The sequence below is a fragment of the Rattus rattus genome, chromosome 6 (genome assembly GCF_011064425.1).
Source record: "Rattus rattus isolate New Zealand chromosome 6, Rrattus_CSIRO_v1, whole genome shotgun sequence".
In the NCBI taxonomy this organism is placed as follows: Eukaryota; Metazoa; Chordata; class Mammalia; order Rodentia; family Muridae; genus Rattus; species Rattus rattus.
The window spans coordinates 64,564,851-64,583,735 of record NC_046159.1 but is presented as its reverse complement, the minus strand read 5'-3'; the positions used below and the strand labels follow the sequence as shown (position 1 = coordinate 64,583,735).

General features: G+C 36.5%; 1 protein-coding gene across 1 annotated transcript in view; it reads left to right on the top strand.

Moving 5' to 3' along the window:
• Positions 1-2,619: 2,619 nt before the first annotated feature.
• Positions 2,620-18,885, top strand: part of Gnat3 (G protein subunit alpha transducin 3) — a 48,290-nt gene continuing 32,024 nt past the window's right edge. Inside the window, exon 1 of the mRNA XM_032906311.1 lies at positions 2,620-2,915. Within this exon, the coding sequence (XP_032762202.1) occupies positions 2,798-2,915 (118 nt within the window). The 5' untranslated portion in view covers positions 2,620-2,797. The remainder of the gene's footprint in view (positions 2,916-18,885) is intronic.

The following is an 18,885-nucleotide window of genomic DNA, read 5'->3' as shown; positions in this document are numbered from 1 at the left end:
GAGCAGCAAGTTTTTATGTTAGCTCTAGATCAAAAGATTACTTTCTGGAAGCACCAAAAGGCAAAAGGCTTGAGCTCTCCAGAGGAACACCCTGCTTAGCATTCCCTGAAGTACACATCTGAGTACCATTAGCGAATGAAGAATGCTTTGTCTGGAGTTCCATGGGGATATACAGCAGAAAGGTCATTGCTAAGGCAGCAGGGACTCCAAATGTCCAGGGGCCCCTTGCTGAAAATCAACACCTCTTATGAGATATGAAAATAAAATAAAAAACCAAACACATGATGGTTGTAAATGGATGTAAATTATCTACCTAGATAATTTACAGCAGAAGGTGGGCTACTGTAATAAGGCTCCTGTAACAGCTCCAAGGAGAATCAATCCAATAAGTGTAAAAACCTAGGCAGTTAATAGTGATGAGGAAAAAAATTTTATACACACACACACACACACACACACACACACACACACTTACACACTTTGAAATTCGGTAGTATAAGATCATCATGGACTATATATTCTTCAAGTAAAATAATGGAAAATAAAATTTTAAATCACCTAATGTCTCCACTAGGAGATTATCCAGAGAATTTAGCTATAAGTAGCCTGAGTATAATTACTTGTATGGTTCAGGTATGTGGTAACTCTGTGAGTTAAATTAGTAAACCTTAACTCATTCAACCTCGAGTTCATTTTCTTTCTTGAAAAAAGGATGACAAAGGAAAGATACCATCATGCATTTTGAAGAATGTAGTGCCTGAAAGGTCATGTTCAATAATTATTCTGAATAATCACACCTTTCAGCAAACCCTTTCATTCTCTCTCCCTCCCTCTCTTTTTAAATTGTTTTTAATGAGTTTTTAAATAACCATACCACTAACTTTCACCCCACACACACACACACACACACACACACACACACACACACACACACACACACACACACTCTTAATGGCCAGTATATATAGTTCTAACATGATGGGTTTGGGGATAGTTTCATGTTTCTTGCTTTCATGAACAAACAAAACAAAATTTGTGGTTTTAACATCTCAAAGACCTAGTCGTCTTTAGTTAGTAATCTGCTGAGGAAGTCTTGGAAGGCAAAAACACAGAAACTATTAAAACCACATATATTCCCGTACAAAAGCTAGGGGTGCATTTATAGATTACAAATGACATACTATATCCTGTCAATCCTTTGCTCAAGTGGAACATGTAAGATTCCTGAATGTCTGTGTACGATGTATATTCAACCTATGAGACAGGCCAACGGTGATTTAATGTACTAAGCCTTCCATTCTGAGGTGGAAGCCTGTCTCCTGAGCTGATCATAAATAATGTAGCAGGACAGATCTCCTTCCTTTGGGATGAGCTCTTTGCATAGTAAAAGCAGTGGTGGATGATTTGCACCACTCTTTGCATATGTACCTCTCTGAGTCTTTACTCAGGATGTTTTGACTATGTTTAGCTCAACATATTTAATGTGCAAAAGTAAACAAAGCAGGAATGAGTACTTAGTCTGGTGGCCCATTTCCTTGTTGTATGAATATTCAAAAACCCACCTGTTCAATCTTTACACATGATCTCTCAGCAGAACAGCAGCGTCAGCTTACTCAGCTGGTTTTATTCCGGTATTTTATAATTAAATGCACCCTGACACCCTACAATGTTCAGTGAAAGACACACTTGCTGGTACAGGGGGATAGCTGCATTGAAAAGAAAGATTGTTTGACAGTCTACTAAATACCTTTTGCTTCAGATAAACAAACAAAAATATGTAAAAACCATCTCATTCCCTCGAGCCAGTGAATTTTCAAAAATGTTAGGGTTTTAGTAGAGTAGCTAAAAAATATGGAACGAGTTAGGTATATTTAGTATTTTAATTATCAGAATTGAAACATTTTTATGCTTTTAAAAAACATTGGTCTTTATTCCCTGAGTATCAATTCAGTCTGTGTACCCCCATCACAGCAGCTGTTGCTTAATGGCCCTAAAGAGTTCAGTGCTGCCCACATTGAACACAGGTCAGTGTTCATCCAAAGTGGGCCTTCAATTAGCATTAATGGACTGACTTTTTCAAAAGCAATAAAAGCTAAATTCATAGTGATGAATCCTATGAAAATAAAAATTCATATGTTAAGATACTGAACCTATAATTCTATATTTATAGCTATAAAATATGTATAGATATGGAAAGCATGCCCTTTGTTTTTATTATTTAAATGTTTTCTAATTTATCGACATATTAGGAGACTCTCAATATTTGTGCAAATCTAAGAATAGGTAAAATGGAATTTGAATAGCATCATACATATTCTTTTTGAGGCTGAGGAGTAATTATGAAGAATCCAAAAAACAAAGTATCTGAAGATGAAATGCAGTTGTTTTTTATTAATAGTAAATACTATGGTAATAATAAATATTTCCTGTTGGTAAGAGACATTTCACTTGAATTTCCCATCACAGACTGTCTTGAATTTCAAAATTTTGACTGCTTTCCCTGTGTTTTGTGTTAGACTTTCAGGCAGGTAAGCATAATTTTGAGGATGGGCCAGACGTGACCATTTAATTTGAAAGTATAATGAGTTTCCTCTTAGGCTTCGATCAGAGTGGCATGGCTCTTGGTCAGGTGACAGATGGAAAAGGTCCCCTTAGTCAAAGCAGAATTGAGAGCGCAGGGGATAGACTGGTGCCTGCTGTTGGGAGCACTGCTCTTACGATCTATCTCTAAACCACTGCTGTGCTCTGTGTTTGAAAACTTTGAGCAAATCAACTGCCCGTCCTCTAACATCAAAAGATGGGAAGTGGAATTAGTTCAGAGAGCAAGGAGTCAGCCAAAAGGTCCAAAGAACTGGAGAAGAAGCTTCAGGAAGATGCTGAACGGGATGCAAGAACTGTGAAGTTGCTGCTACTAGGTAAAATGTTTCTCTCTTGCTTTCAGCATCCAATTTTTTTTTCATTTATGACACAGTTACATTTCTCAAATTTTAAATTTATTACTTCATGGAGGATTTAATATAAAAATACGTTTGGAATCCAAAGGGTACTGATTTCAGATGTATACCCTATATGTATTTCCTAATTTATTTTATGCTTCACATTTTTACATTGTTTAAGAAATAAATATTAGGTGCCTCAGTTTATGTCTTTCACAATATCAATCCTCAAAGACAACTCATGCACATTTGTTATTTTGTTGCATCCTAATTGTTTACTAAATAACAACTAAAATACTCAATAACATGTCGCAAATGTCTATTCTTTGTTTAGATAGAAATAAACTGAGCATTGGCATCAGAATTGATGTACTAAAATTAATTATTCTTGTTTTATTACAATAGTGACAAGGTACTTAAATTATATCAGGAATATTACTTATACACTTAAAAATATGGCATTCAGTTCCTTTTATATTCATGCATGCCACACATTATGTGTCTACTTTTAACCCCTTCCAAGCAAAGGATAACGTTTTATGATAAGGATAATTTCAATAATTGCTCACTTAACTAAATGAATTAAAATAATCTGTGTGCAACATAATTTTCAGAAACTGCTTAACACACAGTGGTCACTGACAAAAAAACAATAGAATTTGTTACTACGCATGGGAGGAAGAAGTTGACAGAGTTGGGCACACTAATTGTACTAACTCAGCAACATGTGAGATTTAAAAGAAATTTCACTGAGGACTTCTGGAGAAACCAGAGAATGTATAATTTAGGGTATTAAAACCCGTGATATTTTTAACACAAAGATATGGCAACATGTATTAGATAAAGATATTGTGTACTGCAGGAGATGACCCAGTAAAAGGCATTGGCTGGATTCAATCTTCATTTTCTTTTTTTGTGTGTTCAGTTTCTCCACTTTTTAGGCCAATTAACCAGTCAATTCGTTTTGGTTTTTGAAACATTAACCTCATATTAAATATTGTATAAATGATTCCCAAACTTATTAAAACTCTCAATCAATACAGAAACAAATCTAAACAAGAGCTCTAACTTATTGATGGCTGGGTATTTATCCTGATGTAAGTTATATGCAAAGTAATTCACTATTTCAGGATTGTGGATTTATCATTTTCTAAGTGTTCTTTTACTGTGCTCCCAGTACTGAGTTCATTTCAACAGATACTTGTAGGCTGTGTCTCCTGTTTCTCGATGAATGGGACATGGTCTCTCCTTCCTCACTGTAGTTCTTGGCAAGCCATACCCATTGTACTACAACTGTTCACTTAGAAACTGACATTTAGGAAGATGATGGGTAAGTGATTTGAAACCATTGACCATATTTTCCATAATTTCAGAGAATTGTCAGTCTCTACCTTGTAGTCTAAATAATATAGACCTAGGGAAAGTAAATCACATATAGGCATTCCTTTTAATGCCTTTCATCCTCTCTTGCACTGGCAGTATGTAGGGACAGAATGAGCCTTCACGGACCTGCAACCACTGCTGTCTGTTTATTGCCTGTGGGTACAACTGATCAACTTCTTCAAGCTCCTGCCCTGGCAGGCTGTACCCTGGGTTAAGCCAGAATAAACCATTTCTCTTTTAAAAAACAAACAAACAAACAAACAAACAAGTAAAAGATAAGTCTACATGCAGAGATAAGTTTCAAAAACTGATAAATGTTTTCAACACATCATTTAAAAACATTTTCTCTTATTTTATAAAAACACAAATTATAAGTCAACTCTCTGAGATGGATCTATTACCAGTTACAAGGACAGTACTGTTAAACATCTGCACAGGTCTGATGCTTGAGGTTGGCGTGCTGGATTAACTGACCAACTGCACCACAGATTGTGCTGGGGAAGAACAAGGTAAACTAAAATGGAGAGATGGCTGAAAACGTGTCAATGAACATCAAGGACCCCAAAGAGGAAGGTGTAATGGAGAAAATTGAATTTTCCCAAATTATGAATCGAGAGTTGACAGATTATTATACACATTGGCTCTATAAACAGAAAAGCTAATCACTCTAGAAAGATAGACATCAGGTCACAACTTGTTATATATGAAGCTCTCAAATAGAAATAAAAGCATTCTAATTGTTCTTGAACAATTAGCCACTTAATGGGCTTCATTAAGTCGAAAGAGTAACTTTTATTAACAGGGATGAGAAAGAGTCCTCTGTAGTAATATTATATCTTTCATTTATATATCCATCTGCATGCTAATCTGCTATTGACACCAACTATATGTATGCTGAGCTGCTCAATTTAATTTAATAAAATAAATCATTCTTCAGTTTTCCCTATTTTTAATTTATATTTGAAACATTTGACTATTTTTTTCTTTTGAACTCTGAACTCTAAATTTAATTTAGATGTCAAATTCAAAACAGTAAAATCTGTTTCAGATTCATTTTTTAACTGAACTCACATTATCTACACTGTATGTTTCATCTTAAACTTGGCTTCATTAAGATATCATACAACATCTTACAGAAATAACCTTAGCCTTCCTAATCTCTCACCCTAGATATGACTTAGGTTTTGTTCTCATTGAAACAATATTAATATGTTTTAGTAAAGATAATGGACTTATAAATCAAGAGTTGATAAATTAGAATGGCATTCAAGCTTCACCATGGTAGCAGCCAATTCTGAATACAATACAAAAAAAGAGAAAAATACAAAAAAGAGAAATATAAAAAGCAAAACTAAACAAAATATGGTACAATCCATCTTGCCTTGGTCTATACTGTCTAGTTAATTTCTGGGTGCCAAAGCATAGAACGCAAAGTTTCCTATTTCTCATGCTCTGGGCAGCAGAGGCCAACATTGTGTTAGTAGAAACAGATCTCAGTGAATCTAAAGGGCTGCTCCCCTCTACAAGTCCTTTGCCTAAGTTCTTGTCTTCTGTTTTTCCTCTCTTAGTTGACAATCACTATGTAAAATTTAATACATGTTATTTTCTCATATAAAATATCCTGATTATTATTACCCTCCTTCTCCTTCTCCCAATTCCTCTCCACCTCCCTTCCCCTCTTCCATTCCCTTTTTGTCTCACATGAGAAAAGAATGGGCTTCTAAAAGTTAACAACCAAACACAGCAAAATAAAGTATAATGGAATACAGCAAAAATTATCATTTCAAAGTTAGACATGGCAACCCAATAGGAGGAAAATATTCCCAAGAGTAAGGCCAAGAGTCAGAGACATACTCATTCTCACAGTCATGATTGCTATTAAAACTGTAAGCTAATGACTATAATATGTATACAGAAGGCCTGGTGCAGACCCATGTGAGGCCTGTGACTGCTGCTGCCGTCTCTGTGAGTCCATATACACCTTGCTTAGTTGATTCAGAAGAGGGCCTTGCTCTCCCAGTATACCCCCAACTCGTGCAAACTTCCCACCTCTTCTTTTGAAGAACTCTAAGGGGGATAGATAAATCTCTTTATGAGCAATATCCAGCTGTGGATATCTGTGTCTATTTCCATCAACTACCAGAGGAAGTCTATCTGATGATGACTGGATAAGACAGTGAACTGTGTGCATAACAGAATATTATTAGGATTCCTTTTATTTTTAATTTTTTTACCAGTTATGTTTGATTTTACCCTAGTTCTCTGGTCTATCTAGTTTCTGGTTCTTGGTTACCCTAGCAGTGTAGAGTATGGTTCCTTCTCAAGGAGTGGGCCTTAAGTCAAATGAAACATTGGTTGGTTACTCCCACAAGTTCTGTGCTACTACTGACCTGGGATATTTTGCAGGCAGGAGAACTTGTAGGTCAATGCTTCTGTAGCTTAGTTGGTGTTCGTGTTTCTCTTTCATTAGCCTACACAGGTAAAGGCTCCAAGTAGGCAATGGCTCTACTTTTCATGTTCAGTAGGTAGTATGAATGCTGTCCTGGGCAACAGGGCTGCAGTCAGTTTGCAGAGAGCAGCCCTCTGTTTTCAAAAACAAAACAAAACCGGGATTGTTTGGAAATTTCCAAGGGACCCCTATGCTAACAACTCAATCAAATGTGATCCATTCCCACCACTGACAGCATCTCCTGGCTGTGGGACATAGACAGATGAGATTCTATATCCCTCATTACTAGAAGTCATTATTAGATCACCTTCATGTATTCCATGAAGTTTTTACTTTCCAAGTTTCCATATAATCCCCCAAATGCCATCCCCCTCAAATTCCAGGCATCTCTTTCTTTATTCTTTTCCTTCAACTAATCCCCTACCTGGTCCTTATACCCCTTTACCCGCTTCCTCCTCCCACCCCCATATACCCATAAAATCTGTTATATTGTTCCCTTCCAGGGAGATCTATACAGCCCTCACATGACCCTTCCACTTTATCTAATCTCTCTAGGTTTAAAGATTGTAGCTTGGTTATTATTTGCTTAATTGCCAAATCCACTTGTAAGTGAATACATACCACATTCATCTTTCTGGGTCTCAGATACCTCCCTTGGGATGTGTTGTTATTGTTGTTGTTGCTGTTGCTGCGGCTGCGGCTGCTGCTGTTTTGTTTCTTTTGGTTTGTTTGTTCTCTAATTTCTTGTGGTCACTTTTGGAACCTCAAATGGCTAAGAAACAAATATTCAAAATCCTAGCCATCTGAAAAATGGAAATCAAGACTACTCTAAAATTTCAACCTATACTCATCAGAATGGTTAGGTTCAATGAAAGGAGTGACAGCTCATTCTAGCAAGGATGTGGAAAAGGAGAACACCATTCCATTGCTGCTGGGGGTGCAAATAGCCAACATGAAAAGCAAACATGATGGTTCCTTAGGAAGATGAGAATCCAGCTCTCTCAAGACACAGCTATAGAACTCTTGGTATGCCCAAAAGACACTCCATCCTACCAGAAAGACACTTGCTAGGCCATGTTTATTCCACAGTTTTATTTATAGTAGCCAGAAACTGGAAGTAACCTCGATGTGCTTCAGCCCAAGAATGCATAAGGAAAATATGGCACACTTACAAGGGTATATTTTTAAGACACATATTAATTTTAACACCATCACAGTTTCACAACATTTCACAAGCCTGTGAGTTCACAGTGATAGATACACATTTTGCCTACACATAAGGCTACACACTAAATCTATCTAACTGTTAATAGGTCCAGTTTTGTGCAGGCTTAGTGTGAGCAATGTCAGCTTCTGTGAATTCACAATTGCAATGGCTATGTCAAGTTGAGAATCCAGCATCATTTTGCAGTCCCTCTTCCTGTCTTCGTATCCTTCCCACTGAGCACTGCCAGGAGCAAGGCTGCAACACTGCAGAGTGTTGAGAGGGCCCTTGATCATGGTCATAAACATAAATACATAGAAGGCAGTTTGACTCCACATCAATTTAATTAACAATAGTAAGTTCCCCCAAGATACATGGTTATACAACCATGTTCTGTTATTTGGGTTTACAGTAACCAGGCCCAAATTCCATACTGTGAATAGGTTCTAAAAACAGAGCGTAGGGTAGGAGATTACCCCTATAACAGGTTTTTCTTTTTGTTTATTTTTTTTTTGCTATTTCTGCACCAGATTTGATTTTTTTACTCTAAAGCACTGTGCTTTTGAAGTTATTTATATAAGTAACATGAGAAACTAACATAATTACTTACCTTTACTTATTCTGTGGAGAAGGGTGTTGGCATACTTAACAATCTGAACAACCATGGGCCATATGTATCATTAAAAAAAAACCAAACTTTTATTTGACACACTGAACTGAAGTTCAGAGCCCATCTCCCTATTTAATTCTCCAAATCCTAATGTAGAAATGCAGTATTGTAGACGTGGACCTAAAGAAGTGAACTCAAGTACTTGATTTGATCAACATATGAAAAAAATATTGACCCTGATTAGTAGCTCCCAAAGCAAATAACACAGGACACGTGATGACCTGCTACTGTAGGAATTTATATTCCAAGAGATTAATTTTCCTAGTAAGGATTATTCCTTCTACAGCCCGTCTAAAAATAGTTTATATCTTGCAGTCCCTCATACTTTCCCACATATTCTGGGTTAATTCTTGATTTAAAATATAAATATATTCTTTTCAACCAGAGCTCATCACTTCATCTGTGGTTTTCCTAAAATTTAAGAATATTTGGTTATCTTTATCTTCTATCCTAATTGATAATCAATTCTTTAATCAACATAACCCCTCAAAATTCTCCTTTCTCCTTCTTCTACAATAATTTTCCCAGCTATTTTTAACAAAAGTAAAACCATTTTAGCTCGTATTGATTCTTTGATTCTTCTGTAAACTCCTAATTAACTTTGTTACCTGGTACTGTGGAATTAAAAAAAAATACATTTCCAGTTTCTTGGCTGAAAAATACATTTTTTACTTGAGTGGAGCCAAAAAAATCAACCTTCTGCTATGGTACTCCAGAAGTGACATTCCCAGCAACATAATTAAGGTGAATCTCCTTCTATCTCAGCCAGATGACTGTTAGCTTGTAGTTAGACAATGGCCAATGGGCACCTCCGAGTAAAACCAAACCAAACATTCACCTATTCTACTACACCTACTTTCAAGGAAGTATAAATTCATTGTTTTTATTCCTGTCTTCATCACATCATGACAGTTTACTAAAGAGGAATTTCCACCATGGTACACTAAATTTGACCCATTCTATCTGTCAGTAATTTTGTTCCATAAATTGTGGTAAATTTTGCCTCTGGGTCTTTCCTCCTGAGGACTCAAAACAGTTCTCTCCTTTGGGCTAAAACTCTTTCATTTGCCTTATAACCCCCTGGATTCAGTTGATATGGCTGTTTTTAAAGGTTTTGGTGCAGATATCTCCATAAAAGTGGGAGGGCTGAGTCTGTTCAAGACTAAGGGCAGCATTGAAGCAGTGTTCCTGGAAGAAGTCAGAAACGATTCACAAGAAAACTTCCAGCAATCCAATACCCCCGAGTCGTGCAAATATTAAATGGTCCCCAAGCATGCAACGCATGGGGATTGAAACGAAGAGTGGAAATTTGCACGAAAGCTTTCACTTAGCTCAAGCTTGCTGAATCTCTGTCATGCAGCTGTGGTGGCTTTATGACTTTGACTGTTCCCATTAGATATGGTTGAACTAGATTTCTGTTTCACAAACAAGTGTAGCTCTCTATTACATCAAATTGTAGATGTGAGAATTAGAGGGGATAATGTTTAATTTGTTTATTCACCGTACATCCCAATATCAGTCCTTTCTCTCCTTTAAACAGCCTCTCATGCAGATATCTATCTCCCATTCCTCCTTCCCCTTCTTAAAGAAGGGAGAACCCCCTCTGTATATCACTCCATATACACACTACACACTACACACACACACACACACACACACACACACACACACACATGATACACTACACACTACACACTAAACATACACCACACATGAAATCACAGCTGGACTAGGTGTATCCTCTCCCACTGAGGCCAGGCAAGGCTGACCAGTTAATGGAACTGGCTCCATAGACAGGCAGGCAACAGATTTAGGGACAGTCCCTGTTCTAATTGTTGCAGAACCCACATGAACACCAAGTTGCACATCAGCGACATATGTGCTTGGACCTAGAGTCAGTCCATGCTCAATTTTTGGTTGGTGATTCAATCTCTGGGAGCCCCCAAGGATCCAGTTTAGTCAACTCTGATGGTCTTCCTATGGAGTTTCTTTCCTTGGGACCCTCAATCCTCCCTCCTAAATCTTCCACAGGACTCCCCAAGCTCCAACTAGTGTTTGGCTATGGGTTTCTGCATCTCTTTCCATTGACTGCTGGGTGGACCATCTCAGAGGACAGTTATACACAGCTCCTGTCTGCAAGCATGTCAGAGTATCATTAATAGTGTCAGAATTTGGTGTTTGTCCTTGGAATGGGTCTCAATTTGAGTTAATAATCGGTCAGCCATTCCCCCCATCTCTGCTCTATCTTTGGCCCTGCACATCTTGTAGGCAGGACACGTTTTGTGTCAAAAGTTTTGTGGGTGGGTTTCTATCCTTATCCCTTTACTTGGAGTTCTGCCTGACTATAGGAAGTGGCCAGTTCAGGATCCATAGCCCTCACTGCCAGCAGTTTCAACTAGAATTGTCCCCACAGATACCATGGGGCCCTCCTGGTTACTTGGCTTGTTTGAGTCTGTGGATTTTCACATGGTTTTTCTGTACTTTATGGCTAATATCCACTTATCAGTGAGTACATACCATGCCTGTCCTTTTGGGTCCAGGTTACCTCACTCAGTATGGTATTTTCTCTTTACATCCATTTCTCTTCAAAATTCTCATCCTCATTTTTAACAGCTGAATAGTATTCCATTGTGTAAATGAACCACAATTTCTTTATCCATTTCTCAGTTGAGGAACATCTAGGTTGTTTCCAGTTTCTGGCTATTACCAATAAAGTTGTTATGAGCATAGTTGAGCAAGTGTCCTTGTGGAATGGTGGAGCACCTTTTGGGTGTATGCCCAGGAGTGCTATAGTTATGTCTTGAGGTAAATCTCTTCCCAATTTTCTGAGAAATGACCAAATTGGTTTCCAGAGTGGTAGCACAAGTTTTTACTCTCACCAGCAACGAAAGGGTGTTCTGAGAAGGAATAATTTTGATGAGGGCAATATGTCTGATATACTCAATCCTTTAGTTACCTTATTTACATTTTCCTATTACTAAGTAGCAAATGTATACAAGGCAGCCTTGTTGTTAACAAAATATTTCCGTGAGAACATCGATTTATCCTAAAAGGTTTTATACATTATTATTGTCCAAATTAAAGGACATTTAGACAAATAGATGGCTATCTAAAACAGGCTCACACAGAAGGAAAAAACATCCCATAATTCTCTATTTTTGTTTCTTCATTTTCTGATCTAAGCAGATAATGTTGAGATTAAAAAGGCATCTTTGAAAATGGTTTTCAAAATCTAATAAGGTGAAAATATAATTTTGGAAATGATGTTGAAATATGGTTGACCTACAGATTGTATGTATTTAAAATATAGACCATAATGAATTCAACGATAAATATGTGGCCTATGAATATGGCTGCAATCTAAGTCATTTACATATCGATCTTTTGTTATCCCCTTTATTTATTAGCTTTGCAAACTGTAGGCAGAACAAACAGGAGTAGCACATGAACCTATAAGCAGAGCAAATGTTTGATTACATACTGTGGTTTTGTGTCCTTAGGTAACTTGAACATCCTCAGATATTTCCACAATGTGTATAAAATGAGAAGTTGGATCATTCAAATAAAAGATCTCTGAAAGCAAAGATAGGAGACTAGATAATTTCTCCTCGGTGAGACACTTTGAAGCAGTTTGTCTGATGAGAAATTTTGTGGGATTGGGATGTTTATCTTTGATATGTTAATCTGAGAAGCTCTGAGGCAGGCAACAAGCATGGAATTTTATCTGACACCATATACTTTCCAATTTCATATAAAATTTATATGAATGTATTTACACTCAAAACAATAAAGAAACAAAACAGATTATTCAGTTTTGCATAAGAAAATGATTTCAAACTTTGGAAAAGCGTTAACTCCATAAAAACAAATAAAAATATCAACAAGGATACAGGGGAATTATTCTAAAATTTAAAAAAATTAAGGTAACAACAAAAATATATAAACTCTGAGAGGATGTTGAATCTAGGAAAAATGAAGGTAATAAAAAGACTTTGTGTAGCAATAAGATAAATTTGAGTATCCAGTGTTCATTAGAGAACACTTTGGATTAAGGTAAATTTTCTTACATGTAAAATAGTATTACAGTTAGCAGAAAATGGCCTTCTTAGCAAAGGCATTTGGAAATATGAATTGGCAAAGTGTCTAGCTGCTTTCAAATGTTTCAGCAAAGCAAAACAAAGTGAAAATACTCACACGTATGTGGATGGGAACACAAATGTCTGTTATTGATCGGGATAGCAGATCAAGGCTAGTGACGTAAATGCAGGGCTCTGAAGAACTGTCCTCTCAAATCTCCATTTTTTTTAACTTAGAAACAAAATGTTTGTGGAAAATAAACAATGTTCTACTTATTTTTAATTTGTAAAATAAAGGAGTACTTAATTTTTTATATTGCTTTACAGATCTTTCAGGGACAGATAATTTTAAGACTGCATAAACATGTACAGGAAAGTTTTGTCAGTTGGTTGAAAAGATTTGATTGGCACAAAGAAAATTCTGTCATTTTGTAAAACATTGGGGAAATGTATTGACAGAGTGGTGAAAGAAATATATGAAATCCAAACTCAAAATGGGGCAAGAGGAATTGTATGATTAATACCAAGAATAGTGCTTAAACCCTATCAGGATATTGTTTGACATTTAGTACTGTCAGCAGTAGTTATGTCAATAATAATCATGTTAATAATAGTCATGTCACCATAATTATGTCAAGACAGGCAAAAATGTAAATCAAAATATTCATTTGCACCTATTGAAAACAAACTAAGAAGAGAAGGGATGTCCGTTATATAGATAGTCTTCAGAAATCTAAATATTACTCTTAATGATGGGCAACCATTAATATTGTTGTCTATAGACAGCAAAAAAGAATTAATGATGATTAGTTTGCTTCCTGTTAAAAGAATAAACATTGACATTTTCCTGCCTTTGACTTTCCCCTTGACAAACTCCAGGCAGGTACCAGGAATTCGGGTGAGGGTGCATAGGCATGAAATTCTATCAAGTAAACTTTGTTGATAACACACAAAGATGGAACACATGAAGAACGTGAATGATGGGAAATTTTAGACAATAAAAAAAAAAAAACCTAAAGTTTTTTCTCCCTTTTTAATGGCTTAAATTCAACAGAGGTTTGAGAAAATTCTACTTCAGAAATATGTTTCAAATAAGCAAAGTGCAATGTCATAGATATTCTTCATGCAGCTAAAGAAAATCAAATTTATAATTCGTGGATGACTTCATGTGGAAAAACATAGAAAGCTCTTAACAAGTATGGGCTAAATATATGGAGGAAGCATAACAAAGCAGCAGGTTCAAAACAAAAATGAAGACATAGTAATCATGGTCTGGGTTTGGGGATTTGGCTCAGTGGTAGAGCACTTGCCTAGCAAGCGCAAGGCCCTGGGTTCGGTCCCCAGCTCGGAAAAAAAGAAAAAAAAACCTGCATAGTAATCATGGTCTGTATTTTGAAAAGTGTTCTATTTTTAAAAAATAAAATAAAATAAAACTGAAGTGGCTTTCTCATGTTGCTGTATCTGAATATTAGAGCAGAAATCTCAGAACTTTGGTATTGGCGTGGTGTGGGCACAGTGTAGGACGTTTAGCAAGCATCATTCATAAGAAAGTATTAAAGAACGGAAGGTCTGCAGAGAGACTAAGATGATCAGGAGAGCTTACAGCTCTTGCACCCGTCCTGAGTTCGGTTCCCGGAACCCAATCAGGTGACTCACAGTTACCTGAAATTCCAACTGCAGGGGATTTAATGTTCTCTCCTAGACTCTCTGCGAGCTTGCCCTTGTGTGTATATACCCACAGACAGATATATGTAAAGTATTAAAAATAATAAAATACAAAGTCATAAACAGAAGAGTGGAAGCTACTTTACTTGAACATTTTATACTGAATGGGATGGAAGCATGTTTGTCAAATCTGAGGAGACTTCTAATATTTACTCCGGTATTCTCCAAGTCATTTGTATCTGTGACTTAATTTCCAAAGGCCCTAAGTTGTACACTGATAGTAAGATTCGATAAACTAAGAGACTGATCCTCACAGAGGTGTAAGTTAGTCGCTTTGCCTAGTGAAGGTCAGAAATGTATGGAAGTTAACTTAAATTACATAAATAAATAAAATTTATGTCTTTATCTCCAAAGGTACATGAACGGCGTTTTTGTTTTTTGTTTTTCTTTTTCTTTCATCTCTGAGTTCAGTGTGTTTGAATGGCTGTCATGTAGAAGACATTGAGATTTTTAATTTTACTCATGAGGAGAATTATTGAGTGGGGCATGTTATTCCTGAAAAAGACTAAGCATGATGAGAAGACTACAATTTGGGGGTCTCCTTGCTCCTAGATTGTCGGCCAATACAATCCATGAGGGCAGTGGGAGCAGAAACAGCGAGCTGGGGCGGGTGGGGGAGGCGCAGGTGGGGGAGGAGCTGGGGGGGAGGAGCTGGGGGGGAGGAGCTGGGGGGATTGATGATTGTAGAGCCTTGTGAGTTTGTGTTTGTGTGGTGAAAGACCACAATGGGATCAGGTGTCAATACATGAGGTGATGGAAGACTTATAAAGTTTTGGAGGACTGAGTGTAGGGGACATCAGGTATGGACAAAGATTATTGGCTGGGGTCTTAGGGTACCTGCAATTTCTCATTAACATGAAAAAGCATTTCAAGAATCTAAGGTACTGACTGATCAGATTTTGTCAGGAGAAAAGAAATCGGTCCTATAATCTAATTGAGGCTACATGACGTTCCTCACGTAGAGGTGTGTATTGAGTTACCCAGACAAGGTCAGAGAAGGAGAAACCCTGCTAATGAAGGGAGTCTCCCATATTGCTCCAAGCCCAGAGGCTATCGGTCAAGGTGCACTGGTCCTGGTGTGCTTCGACCTTAATTAGTAATTTCCCACAATACTTTAATACAAATAATGCCTATAAAAGCATAGCTTTCATTTTAACTTAAAATAGTTTAAATTCTAGGGCTTTCGGGGACCTATCATCTTATTGGAGGAAATGCTGCCAGGAGCTGGCAAGTCTCTCTATCAAAAAAAAACTTTTTTATTAAACATTTTAAATGCCACATTCTGCATGTCTCTGAAGCATCTGAGAACCACCTATCTATCTAAAGTGTATCTAAATAGACAAACATGTTTTGTTTCTAGTTATCTGTCCTAGGCTTAACCTAGAAAACATACAAAAGGCTAAATAAGAGGTATTCCTGTCACTAATTACATCAGTTCTTAGCATGACTACAAGTCAAATGCTGAATGCATTAAAGAATTTGATCATTCATAAAGTGACTACCAACTTGTATTTCTTAATTATCCTTAAAAGTTTACATTAGTAGTCTTTATAAGACTAGGACTTAGGTTTGGAATTGAAGCTCTTCTGGTATCACAATAAAACTTTCGATCATGAATACAGTCCAAAGAGAGACTGGAAACTTTTGACTATGAGAATATGGCTTGAAACCATTTAATATTCACACTATTAATGCATTACCTGGAACCAAAGTAATACAACACAGCATTAGCAGGGGAGCTCAATTTAAGTGAACACAGATATAGAATGTGTGTGAGTACATTAATCGCTCTACCATTCTTATTTCTCTATTCAGCCACAAGGCTGGCACACTCTACCTTTTTCTCTATTATACAATTATATGATTTCAGCAACCTAGAAAATTATCATACATATCAATATACGTCAAATTATTTCATTTTATCTTGCCCTTTATCACCAAAAGATCAGTGGAGTACAGTTAACAGTTATTAATATTTTACAGATTTAAGTTTTTTTATATATCTACATAACCATACTTTTGCTTACTTGTATTTTACTATTTATAGTTTTTGCATATTAAAATGCAACAGATGTATAGGTTTTAATTTTTTACTTGAAACATTATCTTCTTCAAAGAAACAGATATGTATCTTGTGGAAATTCCTTTGGTACTACTCTTTAGCCCAGAAAATAAGTCAGTTATGCCCTTGCTTTAGAAGGAAGGAACTATTTTAGGATGTACTGAGCATAGGCAAACATTCTGTCATGTGTATATTTAGCCCTGTAACATGATCTAATCCTACAAGAATGAGTGATGATCGTGACCTAAGACCCATCATCAGTGTGAGAATGGAAATGAACAGTTCATTTCTGAGGAACATTGAGATGGAGTTTGAAATAATGAAGGAGATTTTTTATACAATTTTGTTTTGTTTTGTTTTGTTTTGTTTTAATTTAGAAATTATACCAAGGCAGCAGTTAACTGTTAGGGACCTTCACCTAGAACACTAAACTTACCACACAGAGCCAAGAAAATCTTTTAAAATTTTTGCAAATTTCTAAATGGTACTTTAAAAAGATTTACAAATGAAAATATGAATTACTACTATGAAGTTTCATAAAGTTATCTTCTACTCAATAGTAACTAATTATTCTAAACCACTTAGGCACATTATTAGTTACTTAATAAGTTACAAAGAATTGTTAAATATTCACAACCGTTCGAGTCTCAGAAATAGTTTGGGAAATTCCAGTATTAGTGTTGTTGCCATCTGATGTTGACTTTTGACCTTAGTATTCATGGATCACATGCTGGTGGTTCCAGGCAACTACAGATAAAAAATGCCTGCAACTTTGACCTGTATTGAATACATTGAGGATTTTACTCCAATTATTCTATCAACAATGAAGAATAACAGTCGCTTACATCACACTTACATTACAGTTTTAATCATTGCATGAGTAGTCACATACCTCTCGAACCATAGACAATCAATAATTGTTTAAAAGTTTTAATTGATAGTCCAGAAGAAACATTTCCCTTTTTCAAAAGTTCTCGAGTTTGTTCGTTTTTTTTCCCCCATCAGTGTCCCTTTCATTGAGCAAAATACTACACAAAGTAAACCTGCATAGGTAGAACTGAAGCTCCTTCAAAAGCCATCTCATTCCCACTGCTAAAAACTTCAGGTCAGTAAAATTAAATACTTGTGTTTGATTTGGTGGGGTGAGATTGCGTGCGATTGGGTCTTCTGACACTTGGTTCCCAATAATCACTTCCCTGGCTCACGGTTAACTACCCAGAGCCGGATTACTGTGTGCTGGGACAATGAATGCCTAGAACCCTCATGACCTAGTTTTCACATCAGCATTGCAAAAACAGGTTAAAAAGAGTCTAGGAAGGAACATTGGTAAGTTACCATGGCTGATTTTTGCATTCATTGGCTTTGTTTTTAACTTTCATGACCTGTGGCAGAAAGCACACTGGGGTAGTAATGGAGAAGAATCATGGGCAGTTAATCTACTAGGAAGAATCTGTTCATAACCACCTGTCAATGAAGTGTTAATTACACAGCCTTACCACTCCCTATTTTTCTGTATCATACACAATAGGCATCCTTTAGACAACTGTAGACATCGGATATATTAAGACTTGCCAGGGACCATAAAAATGTTCTGTCATAAGAGTTAAATTTAGCTGTCTCTCTATCTGTTCACCTAGGCTAAGGAAAATATTTAAGACCATACAGAGATACTTCAATGGAAAAAATGTTCGCATACAAGGGACAAAATAAAATAATATTATGCCATGTATTTTGATAATATTATTTTTCTTCCCCAACTCCTTCCCAAGCCCCTATCCATCTATCCATCTAGTTTCAAGATTCTCTCTCTCTCTCTCTCTCTCTCTCTCTCTCTCTCTCTCTCTCTCTCTGTCTCCCTCCATCCTTCCCTCCCCTTCTCAAAAACCAATCAATCAATCAATCAAAAACAATAAAACAAAAATAAACAGACAAACCAACAATTAAATAAATAAATGGAGTCCATTTTATGTTAGTCAGTTGCTCCTGGATATAAGAACTGCAGTGGTTCCAGGTTGATATACTCAGGGACATGCCTTTGAAGAAAGCTTATTTTCCTTTTCTTTTCAAATGGGCAGGTTAGTTTTGAAGTATAAGTTCAAAGACTCATTTCTTTCATGTGAAATATCTCTCATACTGATGGATGATGATGAGACCATAAGCATGTAGGATAGACGTACTAGAGAAAAAGTGGAGGTCTAGTAGGTGGAAGGGGGATTAAAACTACTTAGTGCTCTCTGGGGCTCTAATCCATATTCATAGGCAAAATTTTAATATGCTTTAAATTTAGTTATTATTCAGATTACCTTTTGTTTATATCAAAATCATGAAACGTTGTTAAGTCAAGATAATTCTCGGCCACACACAGATGCAAAACAAACTG